General features: G+C 37.8%; 1 protein-coding gene across 6 annotated transcripts in view; it reads left to right on the top strand.

Moving 5' to 3' along the window:
• The window catches only part of PTPRF (protein tyrosine phosphatase receptor type F), a 513056-nt gene extending 508969 nt beyond the window's left edge, over positions 1-4087 (top strand). For 4 of the 6 annotated variants that reach the window (XM_088153593.1, XM_088153590.1, XM_088153592.1 and 1 more), the window contains one exon: positions 313-4087. In XM_088153593.1, coding sequence (XP_088009719.1) covers positions 313-381 — 69 coding nt within the window. In that variant the 3' untranslated portion in view covers positions 382-4087. The remainder of the gene's footprint in view (positions 1-312) is intronic. The other 2 variants (XM_088153595.1, XM_088153594.1) reach the window with 1 other exon arrangement.
• The last annotated feature ends 14528 nt before the right edge of the window (positions 4088-18615 follow it).

The raw sequence follows: 18615 nt of genomic DNA, 5'->3' as shown, positions 1-18615 counted from the left end.
ACATAGCAGTGGTGTTACCCAGGTGAACCATGGGACACCCAAAACTGCATGTGCCGCTGCATTCTGGACCAGTTGCAGCTTCCAGATGGTCTTCAAGGGCAGCCCCATGTAGAGCACATTGCAGTAATCTGAACAGGAGGCGACTAAAGCGAGGTGCAAGTGTATAAAGTAAAAAAAAAAAAGATATAGTCTGTAATATGGAGTGTAGAGCAAGGCTTCCTATTTTCTTCTTAATCTCTGAACCATGATGTAATGGAGCAATTGATAGCTATCTTAACAACTTTGTGCTGATTTTTATTTCTCTCCTTCCAGGACCAGTATCAGCTGTGTTATCGGGCTGCTCTGGAGTATCTTGGCAGCTTTGATCACTATGCAACGTAACTAATGCTTTCAGCCAGTTGCAGCAGGAATGTCCAAGAGCAGAGACGGGTTCTTCCCAGCCAGCCACCCATTTGTTAGTTCTGAGCAGATGCTGCTGTTGCGGCAACAGCCTCCCCATGACCAACCAGTTTTGACCACAGTATTTAGGTACATTGCCACCATGCTAAAAATGGGACCATCTTCTAACATTTCCATGCACCAGATGGATTTACATTAATGCCTACACTCCTTTTCCTCTTCCTTCTCCCCCCCCCCCATAGCATTTCATGGTGAGGGTCACTGGGTGGAAGGGATAGGATTTTTTATATATGTAAAATAGTTAACTAGCCTTTTATATCTTTTCTTTTTTAAAATTCTTTTGCAAGTCTTAATGTTTTGCTCAGGCAAAACAGGAGAATAGAGGTGGTGGGGTTTTAATTTTCTTTTGCTTTTCCCCCCCTTTACGTTGTCTCAACCATAGTGGCGCTGCCCATTTTCGGGCACTCCCAGGTTAATATTAGCACCTGGCTCATAGCTCTGGGATCCTTCAACTCCCTCTTCAGTCCTTTGTAGAATATTCATTTCCACAGAGCTGGAGCCAATCTAATGATTACTTCTAAAGTCTTTTTTTCCATAGGCTTGTCTGTCAGATGGGGCTCTAGCAGCTAGATCAGATACTTGATCCTATTGACATGTGTCCAGTGACCTCATATATTTCAACAGATCCCATGTAAACTTTCCACTGGAAAGAGAGACCCACTGCCCTCAGAGCTTGTCTTGTTAAGATGGGAGGAAATGTGGCATTACTATCACACAGTCAAGTTCTAAAAAGGGACCTCACCACAACATTCATCTATTTAGTCCTTTCTGTGCCAATAGCATCCTGAGGTGTGGTTGCATAGACAGTGTGGCCAACGAAGCGTATCAGAGTATTTTCCAAGGTAAAAGAGCACAACTCCGGAAGGCCAGCCTTCCTGCACAAACAGCCCCCAAATGGGGGTGCCTTGGTTATAGGAGGGGGAGAAGGATTGGGGGTTTTCAGGTAAGGAAATCACTTCTTAGAGGCTGGGTTTGGGTCTAAATTTTGCTATCCTGTAAACATTTAAAAGTTGTTAGAATGCTATTATTTTCCACAATATCAAGATGGTTTAATTAACCAATGTGGCAAGACTACTGGAATTAATTTAATGGTACTATATATTATTACTCTTTATTAACTTACACTTGCACTAAAGGCAGGGAGATTACAGTCTTCTCCCAGGTGCATAGCTCTAAAAATAAAGGTGGTGGAAAGGTCTCTAACTGTATTATCCAATGTATCCAAACTGCATTGAAATCAACAATCCTGGGTGGTGATGTTGGAGAGAACATTCATTTTTACCTTGTGATAGCATAGTGCTGTAGGGGTCACTGTTGTATACAGTCTGTTTTCTATTTGTTAATAAAATTCTACAGCATCATTGCATAATTCTTGATGTTAATAAATTTGAATAATCGGGTTTCCTACATATTCGTTTTGCTGTCTTTTATTTGGAAATAAGCATAGATAAGACCCTCAGGAAGGAGCTCTGCAAAATCACAGCTGTGGGAGAGTTAATTGCACCTGTCCCTATAGTAAAAAGTAGACTTGAAACAAAAAAGAAGAGAAGGGAAGCACTCTTATTGGCCTGTTCCTCTCCAAGGCAAAATCCTTCATATTATCTATTAACCCACCACTAGATTGTCAATCAGTATATATCACTTAAATGCACAGAATCCACACATAGTTGAGGAACTTTTCTTATAAACCAAATCTAAGCAAGTAAGCTGAACATAGCAGAGTTGGGACATCCAAAGGTATCACAAGAATCCACTGACGCTCCGTAAGTACTGATTTGAAACAGATTTGTTATGCCTGCAAGATTTCTAAAACAGCTACTTAGTGATTTTGAGATTTAAGTACTTAATTTCCTTATTGTTATATTTATGTAGTTGCCCTAGATTTGCTTTAGCAGGCAGATGTACTTTAAATATATTTTTCTTATCTATTAGCACTCATAATTATTAGTGCCAACTTGAATCAGAACTCATAATCCTGAAATTTATGAAATCTATATTGTTTAGGTTATGAGCATTTACAGAATATATTTCTCTGATTCCTGCATATCCATGATTAGCTCTCTCCTACCTCCCCAAATCTGGAATAAAGTCATAAAGATTATAGGCTCCTGAATCCTAGGTTCAGTTTTAACTTTCAAAATTCTAAACAACAGAGAATCAGATTACCACCAAAAACACCACCTGCATTATAAAGGTGAGCTGCGTTCATCCTTTGGAATTTGCTTCCCAGGGAAGCACTATTTACACTGCCTTTGATCTCTTTTCAATGCTTCTATTTATCTTCTATATGCTGGAATCTACAATTTCTGTGGTCTAAAGACCACACAACTCTTTGCACAGCTTGTCAAGGGTTACCCACCAAAAGTGGCTGGGGCTGAAATTGTTGCCTCCACCCACTCAGAAGGCCAAAAAGGATGCCTGGCCTAAACCAATTATTTTATCTGACTTTTGAAGTTCCTTTTCACTTTGATCTACTGTTTTGTAAATAATTCTGAGAAGTTGAATCCTTTAAAGTGGTGCCGTGTGTGTGTGTGTGTGTGTGTGTGTGTGTGTGAACGAAAGGGGGGAACTGGTTTTTTTTTTTCAGAATTTGGTTTTTCAAGCAACTTTATGTCCTAGCCCCTCTCATCTTAACAGTTCAGCAGTATTTCTTGGCCTCATTTCTAGTAAACTAGCTTAACAGGTCCAACTCACTATGATCAAGCTTTTTGCAATATATAGCCACAATTCCTTTCACCACTGTATTTCTTGTTCACATTTTTCCCAGTTCTCTGAATAAAGTGACTTAAACTAAAAACCTTGTTTCAAGAGAAATACTGGCTTGTGTCAGTTATAATGATAACAGGTCTTCTAGCATCCTGAAGGGTAGCATCATTTTCACAAAAGTATTTGTGAATCATAATGCCCTTCATCAGGTGGACAGAGTCCTGTGAATAAAGAAGCACTGCATGGACACAGAGCTAAGGTGAAAGACAAGAATGAAGGGGAAGTGCAGAACAGTGAGAGGAAAGATGAGAAAAGTTTGCAAGCACAAAATAACAAGCATAAGAGAGTCTTCCATTGAATACATAGTTAGCATATCTCTTTGTTTAATCTGTGAAGAAATGATGTTAAATCTATTACTGAATTCCAGCTCACTTGTTCTGTGATGAAATCAATCCCTGTCATTTCTTTCTCAAAAGCTACTACTGAAATTTGAGACAAAATGGCCTAGGAACTTTTGAAATGTTCAAATACCCACTGGATTTGGGCTATTGCTCTTCCTGATTTGTATCCCTGTTCTTTTGCATAAATATTGAACAGTTGTCTAGGGTAAGGGGCACTGGTGTGTTGGAGAATGAGCAAGTATATGTGTCTCTGAAAGCGTGAGTAGCATTATTCGGTCCTATGTATTGCCAGCATAGATACAGAGGAAGGACTGGCATTTGGTTCAGCCACAGGATTTGGGTCTCATGCCTGTATAAATGTGTCATGTTATATTTTTGTTTGCTAGTAGCTATTTTAAAAGCAAAGACTAGCATTTCTTATGTATAAGAAGAGGAATATCTAGCAACAACTGGGCAAGTATGTAATCTCTCACAGGACTATACTGCTTGCATCTGATTAAATAGACTATGCTACAAAGTTTATGCAAAAATAAATTGATTAATTTTTAAAGTGTCACAAAACGCTTGGTTATTTTTGTAGAAATAAATACATAAATAAGCTATAAGAAGCATTTTTTTCCTTTACTGTAACTTAACATTGGTGCCTCTCCCACATGGCACAGAAAGCTTGCATAGGATCTTTTATTGCGCTTTTCAGTAGAAAACACCACCCTTCTGCTGGATCAAGCCTGCTACCAAGATGGAGGCTATATTGTGAGGGCCTGTCCTTGGCTATCAGTAAGCAGAATATCTCAGAGTCAGGACAAGTAGGGTGCGTGTTTAAGCCCAAAGTAATTTTAAAAAAAATCTTCAACTTTTGTAACTATCTAGCATAATGTTTACAGAGGCCAATACACAAACACACTACATAATAGTAGAAGTATACTGAAGAAAGAAAACACTTTACAGGTCAATTTTCCACCCTGTATAATGTAAAATAAAATACTACAGTTGTGCAGCACTTTAGGCTTAATTTCAAAAAAGCACTTCGATGGAAATGCAAATACAGCATCTGTATACAACTCTTTGAAGCAGCTGCATCTTTTCCTGGAACTCATGGCTTCCCTCTTGCATTTTTTTCTTCTTTCACAAAAGAAGAGGCAGCTCTGTTAAAGAGTCTGAAGTTACATTTATTTGCATGAACCAAAGCACCATTTTCAGATAGTCTTGGAAGTGTTGCATGGCCTTACCTTCCTTACTTAATAGTGTTGCTATTGCAACAGTTCAAGCAGTGTAAGCACTGAGTAATAACTTCACTAGTAGCCAGTAGCATTGTATTTGTTATGCCTGCTGTTTTATTTATAGAACTGGCAGAGGCAGAACTGTCAACAATAATGGCATTAGGGTCCTGACATGACTCTTGTGGGGCTGTTGATGAAATATTTGGCTTCATCTAGATCAGAAGCTGTTTTCTCTGTCTTTTTTCCTGAAGAGGTAAAAAGCAAATAGCAAAATCTCGCTCATTTGTTATTACTTCATATACCAGACCACAGTCCAAGATTTCATTAAGACACCAGAACTGTACCATATTCAGCATTTACTACTTAGAATTACCCTTTTGTGCCTCCAGATTTTCCAGTAGGTAGTATTATGGAAAGAGTAAGCATTACCTCTCTGGTAAGCATTTCATCCTAAGCCCCAATAAAGGAAGAAAACTACTACTTTGGGGAAGAAATACATAAGGAACAGTCAGCCACACATACCTTTAGAACCATTCTGTTTTAGACCATAACTGAATAGCCACAATAAATGATTAGCATGCTTTATTTGAAATTTAGTATCTAATTGTACAGTAAATATAAAAAAGTGCTTTCCTGTTAATTTTGCTCTTCTTACAATATTGAGGTGTGAAATGCGGTTGTTGCATTTGACATAGTGCCCAGTCCACTACCTGTGCAGTGGAGAAGATTTGGGGCATATATTATTGTGCCAATACCAGCAAGATGTTGTATTTGCAAGCCTCTATATGGCTTTCATTGCACTATTCTACAAAATCAGGTCTTCCATCTGCCATACAGTTTTACTGGTATTGAACTCTAGGTATGCCTAGTAATGATTACTTCCAGTTGGCTTATTGATTCATGCATGCATCCCCTTTATCTTCAGGACCCTTTACCCACCTAGAAATTCTCAAAGATGCTCTAGAAAAAGCATCCTGAAACTATTACAAAGTGATTCCTACAAGAAAATGAGCTTCATGTCTTCATTGCTTTTCATAAGGTACCTAAACCTAAGGGTATGGGTTAGGCTATCATGCTATACATACACTACACACTTGAACTATTTGTAAATTAATACTGTGGTAATTTCTCCACAATGGATAAGATAAGAGTTTTGTACTCCTTGGACATCCCTCCCATCATAGTAAAACTATGAGGCAATAGTTCACTTGGAAATTCAAAGAAGAGATACCTGCCAACTTATCCTCTTGCTTAGTAAAGCAGCAGGTAAAAGTCAAATATGTGTACTGGGGGCTTCATTTAGGGCCCTTCTGCAAATACTAGAAGCCAGCAACTGGGAATCACAAATGTACTGTACAGTAAGATGAACCATCCTCCTAAACGAGAAACATTTGGAAGTTGGTCATCATAAAACGCGGCCCCCAAACAAAACACGGGACATGGGAAAATGCTATAATATGCAAAGCGGCAGCATCCCCTCCCTGACAAGTCCAAAGTTGGTTAAGAAGAATTTAACTATACCAGGAACTGAGAGGAGCAAAGACACATTTCGTATGAGGAATGGATTACATTGCCTTATTTGCCAGAGCATGGATGGGGAGAAATGGGCTCAGTCTCAGCCTAGGCAAGATGGAGTGATGGCTAACACTGTACTATCTTTGACTCTTGATGGGGTTGTGGGGAGACCATGTTCACAATCTGGCTCTGCTAAAGGAGCAGGTGGAGACCATGGCCAACAGGGCCTTTGCTCAGGTTCAGCTGCTGCACCACTTGCAGCCCTTCCTGGAATAGGTTGCACTGAGGACAGTCACTCATGCCCTTGTTATCTCTCATTTAGATTACAATAATTCACATTGTACATGGGGCTGCCCTTGAAGACTCCCTGGAAACTCCTGCTGATCCAAAATGCAGCAGCCTACATTCTCAGTTGTCAGTTTTGAAACTCTCATATTACACTTGTGTTGCAGGGGCTGTGTTGGCTTCCAACGGCAATTCAAGGTGCTGATCTCTATTCTATAGCCTTTAATGGCTCAGGGCCTATCTTTATATTTCCCTGATAAGATCCGAACAATCAGAGACTCTGGACAGTCAGCATCCCTACCTACCAGGAGGTGTGATCGGAGCAGACATTCTCTGTAGGGACTCCCATCTTAGGAGGAGCTTATCCTTCAAGGGGAGGAGATTCCCACTGTTATGGCATTCTGGAAAGTAGTTAGAATCTGGCTTTTCCGGAGGGCCTTTGCCATCAATCTAATACTTAGCTTTATTTATAGATATTGTTTTCTATTTTTCTGTTATTATTTATTATATACTGTACTATAAACTGTATAGAGTCCAACTGAATTGAGACAGTATACACATTTCACATATAAAATAACATGCCTTTTTAAAATCAGTTGAGGGCCAAACTAAAGCAACACCATTCACATAACCAGGAATAGTATATGTAGTTATTAAAGGTGAAATCTAAGCAGGAGGCAGAGATGGGCAGGTGTGGATCACCAAGCTTCCAAGGGAAGGAAGGGGCTTTAAGCTTTTGTTCCTGCCCATCTTTTGTGCTAATCTGCATCAGAATTCCCACAGCCTTTGCTACTGGAAGAAAAGTTCCCATTTGCATATGATTATTCCAGTAACATAGCCAAAGTTATCACTGTTTCCTTTGTAAGACCAGTCCTTTAATTTAGAACTACTGCAGCCTCGTCTACTACTGTTCAATTTTCTACTAGTTCCACCACAATGGTGGGTCTTTGACCTCTCCTCTTTCCTTTCACTGTAGATGTTTAGTCCACTGTGCCACTTCATTTTCTGCACAGCACATAAGAAACATACCCTTTGTTCTGTACTTCTGTGAAATACTTGCAGTAATTTTAGTAGTACCGTGTTTCGGGGGAAGTGTTCTCAGCAGGATGAGGTAATTTTTGTACACCACCAGGATGGAGCATTATTGCCGTTCAGGCCGTAGAAATGCTGCAGTCCATTAAACGCTTGTGCACAGTGGAATCCAAAACAATCAACTGATGAAAAGGCTGTTAGCTTGTGAATCCAATAAACTCTTCCCCATTTTTTTTTATTTTTTTGGGAAAAGCATATAATCAAAGAAAGAGATCATTCTAACATGCCAATTAACACTCAGTGAACAAATAAAAATGAGGCCCAAACGATGATAGCTAATATGCCAGTCACACATGATTTCCTGATTGAATTCTGAAGCAGCCAGGAGCAAAATAAGAAAGCTGCACTAACTAGCACATATGCATCTCTGAATGCCTGCTGTATCAAGTCAAGAGTCAACATACACCAGTTAAATGTACCTGTTGGGGACAGCACTGGAACGCAAGGTAAATGCAGCCAAGCATCGGTACCAGTCTCATGAATGATTGAGGAGAAGGAGATGATACATGTTATACGCTCAACAGGCTTAACAATACTTAAGCATTCCTTGTTCTCTCCTCCAGTTTGGCTCATGCATAATCCAATGAGCCTGCATTTTTGTGCGAAGAAGGATGCCGTTCCTGAAGACTTCCCAAAACAAAGTTGACCCTGTGCATACAAAAAAAAAAAAACTGAAGTATTCTTCATTCTGCTGTTCTCTTACTGCATTTTCACAGAAAGTTCCTAGTGATTCCAAGAAGAAAACCTAGTAACAACATTCACACAGAAGACTACTAATACTTCAGCAGGTTATAAATATAATTAATAAATAGGTAAATATATTCAGGAGAACTGACTGGAGGTTTGTGAGCGTAAGATTGCAGCCAGGGTGTTCTTGTTAACCACTAAGTATCTGAACCAACTAAAGGAATTGGTGTGCACATGAATTTGCAATTACTTAATGGATTATATTCCCATATGAGTAAAAGCAGTTATCAGCGCTATGGTGATTTTGCTGGTGACTGCTGTCCTTTGTGAGGGGAAAAAAAATGGAAATGGCTCTTGGGTCTGAATTGGACATTCCTCCTGTTCAAGGCAGGCACTAGAATCCAGCAGAGGCTCCTTTTTGGGGAAACAGGAAGAAAAAACAATCATTGCCAATTCCTTCTCCTGTACCCCCTTCTCATTGCTACTCTAGAGAATCTCCCAAGCAAGCTCTTCAGAAAGCAGGAAGGCTGCAAGGGAAGGATCACAAAACCAGCCCCTGGTTCAAGCAGAGCTCTACTAAATCCCACCCCTCATTTTAATATGCTGCCAAATGTGAGACACTTGGAGACAATCCCAAGTTCTTTACTCAAATAATTGAACTGATTGAATGTTACATCTCTAGTTATAATCCACAACTCTGGTAATCTCCTCACAACATAGGGAGCTGATAGGAGCAGCAGTCCCATAACATACCCAAGAACTATATCGGTTAGGGTTGGAATTCCAATAAAATTATTAACAGTAATAACCCTAAAGGAGGTGTGAGATCAAGGTATGCCTCAGGACATTCTAAAGCAGTGGTTCTCAAAGTGTGGTCCAAGGACTCCTGGGGTCCCACCAAGACCCTCTCAGGGGTCTGCAAAACCAAAATCATTTGCCAGCCTATGTTGAAAAATAATACAATATTAAAATCCCATCAGACAATTGTTTTTTAAATAAAAACTTTATTATATTATTTCAAAATACAATTAAAATACAAAACAGAAAGTACAGCAAAGAGAGAAGATAGAGCTAAAAAAAAAAGACAAAAACTAAAATAGTGAAGATAGATAGAAAATTGAAACAGAAAGTGACTTCCAACTATCTCCAATACAGATATAGATACAGTTTTTAAATAAATTAATCTCTTACCACTAATTAATCCAAGTTCACATTATTTCTATCAACATAAACCATCTAATCATTAAAACCCACAATCAAAGCCTCATTTTTTCCCACATAAGCACGTAATCTAAGAAGGGTTGCCATAAGGAGACAAATTTAAAAACAGTATTATCTCTTATTAACGTTGTTAACTTCACTGTTTGAGCCAATTCCATTCATTTAATAATCCATTCTTCCACTGTAGGTGTTCGTGGATCCTTCCATCTTTGCGTATATAACAGTCTTGCAGCTGTAATCAGCAGAGTTCCATGTTGTTTCTCCAATCCTTTCTCCATCAAATCCAATAAGAACAGTTCTGAGTTTTTTTAATGTTCACTTTAAGAACCTTTTGAATAACAATACATATCTGATCCCAAATTTTTTTAGCTTTTTCACAGGTCCACCAAAGATGATAATAAATCCTATCAAACAATTGTGAGAAGCAGTAGTGGCAGTGAATGGATCCATTTTAATTTTTAATGTGGTAAATATTGATAAATATAACCTATACAAACAAAAGCTCTTTTGGAGTCCGCCATAATTTTTAAAAGTGGGAAGGGTTCCTGAGGGGAAAAACATTTAAGAAACACTGTTCTAAGGAAATCCTAAAGTCAGAAAATTTAAACTAAACCCCATGGGTTATGTTTTACATGAAAAACATAAGATAAATACATTTCCAAATTAGTTTACAGGTTCCTCATTATATGTTATAAATAATTCCTTCGGTTGCCTTAGCTTAGCAAAATACTATGTTAGGTTCAGATGTACCAATAACTCCTAGTAGCTATAAAATTAAAGGGATAAATGGATATTTTATATCCCTATCACCCACAAAAAAAGTAGAACACCATTCTTACAATGGTTTTAATTAAATATTCTTAAAATACATGGATTATCCAAGCTGTATTTTTTTATTTTGCAGTAAGGAAGACATATAATTTATATATTGGCTTTCCTTAAAGAAAATCCATGAGACTAGCGTTAGAATCTCATTTTCTCCTCAAAGCATTACCATAAAATAAGTTGGACAAGTTACTATCTCTTAGTCCAATTTATTTTATGGTAATTCTGAATGTTATGACTGAGTGGAACTTAGTGTGGGTTTCCTCATCAAAATCTGGCAATTACACCATCTTGACATAGTGAATATAAAACCATCAAATATTAGAATGTTAACAATCTTTTTAAGAGAAAGGAATAATCTGATCACAATTAATTAATCTGAAAGCATTAATCAATGTTTTCAGTCAATTTGTTTCAATTTGTATTTAATATGATGTTAAGTGGAACTGACTCATAATCATTCTTATATGAGCAATAGCGACTTTAATAGGTTAATATTTCATTGAAAATTTAATTTGTATTTTAAACAATCTGATATTCCTGGTCATCAACATTTATTACATTTTAACAATTACACATACATTTGTGATGTTACTTTTACATACTACAAAGGAATACATGCACCTGAAGAAATTCAGCAGCTGAACCTGGACTTGGATCTGGGTCTCCTCACTCTTAGTGCACAGTTCAGAACTAAGTTTGCCATCTGTTAAAATGTTAGCTTTTTATGCAACTGTACTTTCTAAGAAAATCTGCTGGATAATAAAAGTGGCAAATCGCTACAACCCCAGACATGTGTCTCTGTTCAACAGTTCTATTTGTGTCACAGTTTTATCAAGACAGTGTACACAGCATTCCCTTCTTCAATTCTTCCCCAGAACAACCACTCTGTGAGGCTGAGAAAGAATGAGCTTCCATGTGAGCTTCTAGAGTTAAGAATGGTCTCCTTGGTGTCTGGTATGGATGAAAGAATGGGTGACTTTACAAAGCAAGAGGTTATTGGAATTAGAAGGACATGAGTTAAGATTTGGATGGCATGGATATTTACGGTATGACAAAGTAAAAGTTAATATTGATTTTAAGAACCACTTTATCAGACATACTATATTGAGAATCTGGAACAAATACAAGGTAAGACTGTCTCCAAAAATTCCTCTGTGGTTGTCACCCCAAGAAGCTTTTTATAGAAGAGAAATGGCACTTAAGCAAGCATGGTTGACATATGCAATTGTGGCTGGTGTGGGTCTTCCGGGCTGTGTGGCCGTGTTCTGGAAGTTTTGTTTCCTAACGTTTCGCCAGCATCTGTGACCGGCATCTTCAGAGAGCAGGAGCACAGACCGGAGCATCTCTCTGAAGATGCCGGTCACAGATGCTGGCGAAACGTTAGGAAACAAAACTTCCAGAACACAGCCACACAGCCCGGAAGACCCACACCAGCCATCATATTCCAGCCGTGAAAGCCTTTGACAATACATATGCAATTGTCTTACCATTTTCTGAAGGAGAACCTAACCTGAAGAAGAGAGAAGAATTAGTATTAGATTATGTTTGCCAATGGTTCACATATGCACAGTTGTTGGAAAGATTTAAACTAGATAAAAGATGTTATGAATTTACCACTGACAAAATTGAGTTTGAATATGTTTTGTGTACTAATGATGACCCCTTCATGGATCACTGCCTTGTCATGGCGAAGGGGCTTGTGTAACTCAGTGAAGCCATGAGCTATACCATGCAGGGCTACCCAAGACAGACAGGTCATGAAAGAGGGTTCTGACAAAATGTGGTCCACTGGAGAAGGAAATGGCAACCCACTCCAGTATCCTTGCCAAGAAAACCCCATGGACAATGTCAAAAGGCTAAAAGATATGACGCCAGAAGATGAGCCCCTCAGGTCAGAAGGTGTCCAATATGCTACTGGGGAAGAGCAGAGGGCAATTCCAAGTAGCTCCAGAAAGAGTGAAGCGGCTGGGCCAAAGCCGAAAGGACGTTCAGCTGTGGATGTATCTGGAAGCAAAAAGAAGGTCCAATGCTGTAAAGAACAATATTGTATAGGTACCTGGAATGTAAGATCTATGAACCAAGGCAAGCTGGATGTGGTCAAACATGAGATGACAAGATTGAACATCGACATCTTGGGAATCAGCGAATTGAAATGGACAGGAATGGGTGAATTTAATTCAGGTGACCATTATATCTACTACTGTGGGCAAGAAACCCTTAGAAGAAATGGAGTAGCACTCATAGTCAATAAGAGAGTGGGAAAGGCAGTAATGGGGTACCACCTCAAAAATGACAGAATGATCTCAGTGCAAATCCAAGGCAAACCATTCAACATCACAGTAATCCAAGTCTATGCCCCAACCACTGATGCCGAAGAAGCTGAAGTTGACCGGTTCTATGAAGACCTACAACACCTTCTAGAACTAGCACCAAAAAAAGATATCCTTTTCATCATAGGGGATTGGAATGCTAAAGTAGGAAGTCAAGGAGTAATCGGAATAACAGGCAAGTTTGGCCTTGGAGTACAAAATGAAGCAGGGCAAAGGCTAATAGAGTTCTGTCAAGAGAACAAGCTAGTCATAGCAAACACTCTCTTCCAACAACACAAGAGACGACTCTACACACGGACATCACCAGATGGTCAGTACCGAAACCAGATTGATTATATACTTTGCAGCCAAAGATGGAGAAGCTCTATATAGACAGCAAAAACAAGACCAGGAGCTGACTGTGGCTCAGATCATGAGCTTCTTACTGCAAAATTTAGGCTTAAATTGAAGAACGTAGGGAAAACGACTAGACCACTCAGGTATGACTTAGATCATATTCCTTGTGAGTACACAGTGAAGGTGATGAATAGATTTAGGGGATTAGATTTGGTAGACAGAGTGCCTGAAGAACTATGGACAGAGGTCCGTAACATTGTACAGGAGGCAGCAACTAAAACCATCCCAAAGAAAAAGAAATGCAAGAAAGCAAAATGGCTGTCTGATGAGGCTTTACAAATAGCTGTGGAAAGAAGGAATGCGAAAAGCAAGGATGAAAGGGAAAGATATAAGCAACTGAATGCAGATTTCCAGAGAATAGCAAGGAGAGATAAGAAGGCCTTCTTAAATGAACAATGCAAAGAAATCGAGGAAAACAATAGAATGGGGAAGACTAGAGATCTCTTCAAGAAAATTGGAGATATCAAAGGAACGTTTAGTGCAAAGATAGGCATGATAAAGGACAGAAAAGGGACCTAACAGAAGCAGAAAAGATTAAGAAGAGGTGGTAAGAATACACAGAAGAACTATACAAGAAAGATCTTAATGTCCCTGATGTCCATGCTGTTGTGGTCACTGACCTTGAGCCAGACATCCTAGAGAGTGAAGTCAAGTGGGCCTTAGGAAGCATTGCTAACAACAAAGCTAGTGGAGATGACAGTATTCCAGCTGAGTTATTTAAAATACTAAAAGATGATGCTGTTAAAGTGCTGCATTCAATATGCCAGCAAGTTTGGAAAATGCAACAGTGGACACGGGATTGGAAAAGGTCAGTTTACGTTCCAATTCCAAAGAAGGGCAATGCCAAAGAACGCTTAAATGGACAAAAACTTTGGATATAACATAATGTTAGACCAGTGGGAAAATATGTGGAATAAAGGATTAAAGTTCACTCTTAATTATACATTAAAAGAAAATTTCTATAAAATGATGTACTGTTGGTATTTGACACCAGATAAATTGTCAAAGATGTATAAAGGAATTTCAAATTTCTGTTGGAAATGTAATCAATGTCAAAGTATATTTTACCACTTATGGTGGACTTGTGAAAAGGCTAAGAAATATTGGAATATGATATGTATTTTGATTCAAAAGATTTTGAAATTAGACCTGCAATTGAAACCAGAGAATTTTCTTTTAGGTATAATGGATAAACAAATGGAAAGACAAAACAGAAATTTATTTCTTTATATGATAACTGTGGTGAGACTTTTATATGCACCAAAATGGAAAGACTCACAAATACCTACAGCTGAAGAATATATATTGAAATTAATGGAATTGGCAGAGATGGCAAAACTGACTACTTTGCTCAAAGAGAGGGCATTGTCTAGCTTTGTTTCTAATTGGAAACCGCTCTTAGATATTTTGCTTGGCACTCAAAAAATGCAGTTTTGATCTTGGGATTCAATGAATGATTTTTGTTATACTTATAGAAATATCTTGTACAAATTATGTGTATTACTGAAATAGATTGATTTTAGGACTTTTTTGAATATTAGATTAAAAACTATTTTTTATTGTGTAAACTTTTAGATATTAGAGGTGAATATATTTTACATTTATACCTATACCAAGGAAAGTGGGAAGCTACTCTTTCTTTTCTATGTTCTTTTTTTTCCTTTCCTTTTTCCTTTTTCTTTTCTTGATTTCTGTATTTTAATTTTTTTTGAAAATATAATAAAAAAATTAAAAAGAATGGTCTCCCAGGCACTCGCCCAACATCTTAATTACTACAGCACAATGGTTTTCAATAGCAGAAACTCTTACTGACTAGGGCAGGAAAGTTGACAACTTACTTCAGGAACTTTAGTATATCCATCAAAACCTTAAACAAATGTCATAAGGATATGGACCACACATCACACCAAGCTATGATAATGTAAATCATGATTTGCTCAATAAAAGCTAGAAGCTAAGTACAACTCTAAGCCTTAAATCATGGTTTATTTATAGTGGCTAGGTCCACATATCACACTAAGCCACAAATAGTAAATCACATTATGATATAATACAATGTGTAAACTTAATTATTGTAAACCATGACATCTGGTTTAGCATATTATGTGAATCCAGCCAGCTGTGACTTAATTAACAAACCATATATAATCAAACTATAGTGTAATGTGTAAACTTTGTTTGTATTAATTAATCCATAGTTTTACAAAAGCAATAGGAAACATTACATTTCTTGAAGCAATCTTAAATCTCCCTGGGGCACAGTTCTATAGTTTTATAACTTGGGAATCTCTGTAGACAGATATATTCCGTCATTCTCTTCATCAGGGAAAAGCAATGTTATGCCATGGGTACCAATGTTCCTGCAGAGACTTCTTTAGGTACCTGCCAAGTTCCCTTCCTTCCTAATGTTTTTTAATTGAAAATAAATGGAAAGCTGGCATTCTGTCATCATCTTTATTTATAAAAATGCCTCTGGGCCTCATTCCCCATGGAAATGTCTAGCAAATAAAAATAGTGGATAGCTACTCTCAGTATTTTGAAAGTCCGCCCACCTATCCAGGAAGAAAATTGAAACGCTGATGAACATTTTGAGGGGCTGCAGAGAGGCAGGAAACAATCTTATCAGTTTGCCTTCTGCAAATGAAATTTTCTAATTAGCCATACCTTGGGATCCATTTTGTAAAAGTGCACATTATATTCTCTTAAAGTTTCTAATGGCCAAAAAATATATTGGCCCAAAAACGTTGTCTAGTGTCTACCCCTGCTCTGGACAGATATCTCAGTTTAGATGTTTTGATCCCATTACTATATAATAACAATAAGTTTCTAGAAGTTATTAAGACAGTGTTGTTATGGAGGGCTTTTGGGCAGTGAATGGACCAGGAATCATTTTTTAGTCTGGTGGATACACACACACACACACACTATATATATATATATGTATATGTATATGTGTGTGTATGTAGATATGTACAGTATGTATATGTATATGTATGTATAAATATTATGACGTTAAACAGAGTTAAGTTGCAGACAACAAAGAAGGACATTGAAGAAGTCCGAACTGCTCTAAGGGTTCCAAATTAAGAAGTTAAGGTATTTAAATACCAAAAATGCAGTTAATTAGAATAAAAACACCCCTAAAGTACTTCCCCAAATGTAATTAGAAGAGAGTTTTAGTAATCCAGACTGAGTGAGAAAATGCACACAATTCTAGACTCTGAAAACTCAAGCTGTAATGTATTTTATGTTCAAGAAGTCAATATACTGGAAACCCTGAAAAGCTCTTTGTTTTTCTAAATATACATATTAGTTCTCAACCTTATGATCCAGACACCACAAAAAGTTGGGGGAAAGTTTGTGAGTATAATCAAGGTAAGGAAAAACCCTCCATATCACCAAAACAGAGCTAAGAACTTCATCTGTTGAAAAGTTGACAGAAGTGAGCTATGACTTTCTGTCATGTGTCATTCACCTGTCATTCAGGTTCAAATTACCTCAACCCCTCCCTCTGCTGGATATAAGAAAAAAATTGTCTTTGTTAAAAAGAGGGACAGAGATAAAATACAGTGAAGAGACGCTGCGTATGCCACAGAGTTTCCATCATTCCCAGCAGCCTTTGATCATCATTGGGAATCTCCAAGGAGCTGAAGAAGTCCAGGAAATTGAAGCAGAGGACAATATTCTTCAGGAACCCTTCTATTTCTTTAGGAATAGGTAAATTCCTACAGAAATACAGAATTCCTATAGCCAGGAACCTGCTTGCTAGATTTTTTATTTCTATTTTGATATTGTACTAAGTCTTATTTTCTTCATATCTCTGCACAGGTCATAACAGTGTTTAATTTCAGCCTGTGTAATTACATGAAGATGTAATTTTATCTATTGAACCTAACAGGGATCTATAATATTTTACACTCTTTCCAGGCTTCTCAGAGATTTGGGGCAGAGGGTTGTTCATTTGTAGTATTCCAGGATGTTGCTTTTTTTTTTTCCTTCTCAACTAATGTCCAAGCTGCTGTATTTCTGTGCAGCTCTGTAATCATTTCCTTCCACACTATATAATACTTCAGAGTCAAAAAGAATGTTTTGTATCTTTAAAGTTTGGCTTTATTTACCTACTCTGATATCAGTCTATCTCCCAAATGAAAGGTGAGCGGGTGAGGAGAGGAAGGGCTGAATCCTTTAGTCACCATATCTCTACACTACATAGTCTAAGAGGAAGCACTACTGGAATTATAGGTAGTCCTCACTTAATGACTGTTTGTGTAACGATGGTTTAAAGTTACGAAGGCCTCAGAAAAAGTGCTTTACAACCTGTACTCACACTTACAACTATCGCAAACTGTTGCACCACACCCCACAGTCAAGTGATTGTGATTTGCGACTTTTACGATGGTCATTAAGCAAAACACTGTGGCTGTTAAGCAAATCACATGGTCATTAAACAAATTCTGGCAAAAAATGTCCATTGCAGAAGTTGGATTTGTTTAACAACCACGTGATTTGCTTAATGACCATCGTAGAAATGGTCGTAAAGTTGGGTCCAGTCATATGCTGACTTGCTTAATGACCACCCCACTTAAAGACCAATTTTCTGTTCCTTATTGTGGTCATTAAGTGAGAACTACCTGTATTTCAACCTTTGAGTTCTGACCTTTTAATCATCAGAAAGACAGCCCAGGATGTGAAAGCCCTTTTTCACACACTCACACATACAGAGGATAGGTCATATCAGCAGAAACGATTAAGCCACTATCCCAAAGCAGAGGGTGGAACTAGGATGTGAAGACCCAAAGAGCTTCTGGGAGATGAGCTTTGAGATTTCCAGCCACTCTGGAAGCCTCAGTGTTGCTACAGAGACTATGGGAGAAAATGAAAGAAAAAATAATTGTTGCTCCCACTTCTTTTACTTTGCTCAGGACTAAAGTGAATGGCTTAAAAACAGAAGTCCTTCTACCACTATTGCTCATTTGCTTCATTTAAATTCTACACTTCCCACCTATTTTATAGTTGTATAACAATAACAAAGTTAATCAATGCTGATCAATGTATGTGATGTAGAGAATATATTCATACGTATGTGTGTTTGAACCAGTAATGAAAACCAGTATTAAAAACTAAAAAGATAAAAACTGTTGAAACTATGGAATTCATCTCAGTAGTAAATAGTTAATAGTAAAATAAATAGTAAATAGGGCTATACAGAGATCTGAATTTGATGGGCAAAATGTGATTCAGAGTGCCCAAGGGCATGCAAGTAACCCCAGTTGGAAACACATAATTAATTGCTTAGTCACATAAGCTCAAAATAAGACTCAGCTGTTTTAAGATGTTCCCAACTAGTGCCATGTGCATGCCCGCTCATGTTCTAAATCGCATGTTATCCTTCAATTCCAAATCTCCCACTGTCCTCATAGTAAAGGTTCATAAATCCTTAGCTACATAACTTCTAAAAGGCAACAGATATTCAAA

The sequence above is a fragment of the Python bivittatus genome, unplaced genomic scaffold (assembly GCF_059951505.1).
Source record: "Python bivittatus isolate LINGU-HERP-01145 unplaced genomic scaffold, Pbiv_v1 ctg000700_np1212, whole genome shotgun sequence".
NCBI classification, from domain to species: domain Eukaryota; kingdom Metazoa; phylum Chordata; class Lepidosauria; order Squamata; family Pythonidae; genus Python; species Python bivittatus.
Note: the sequence above shows the minus strand (reverse complement) of the source record. Positions and strands in the feature narration are given on the sequence as shown.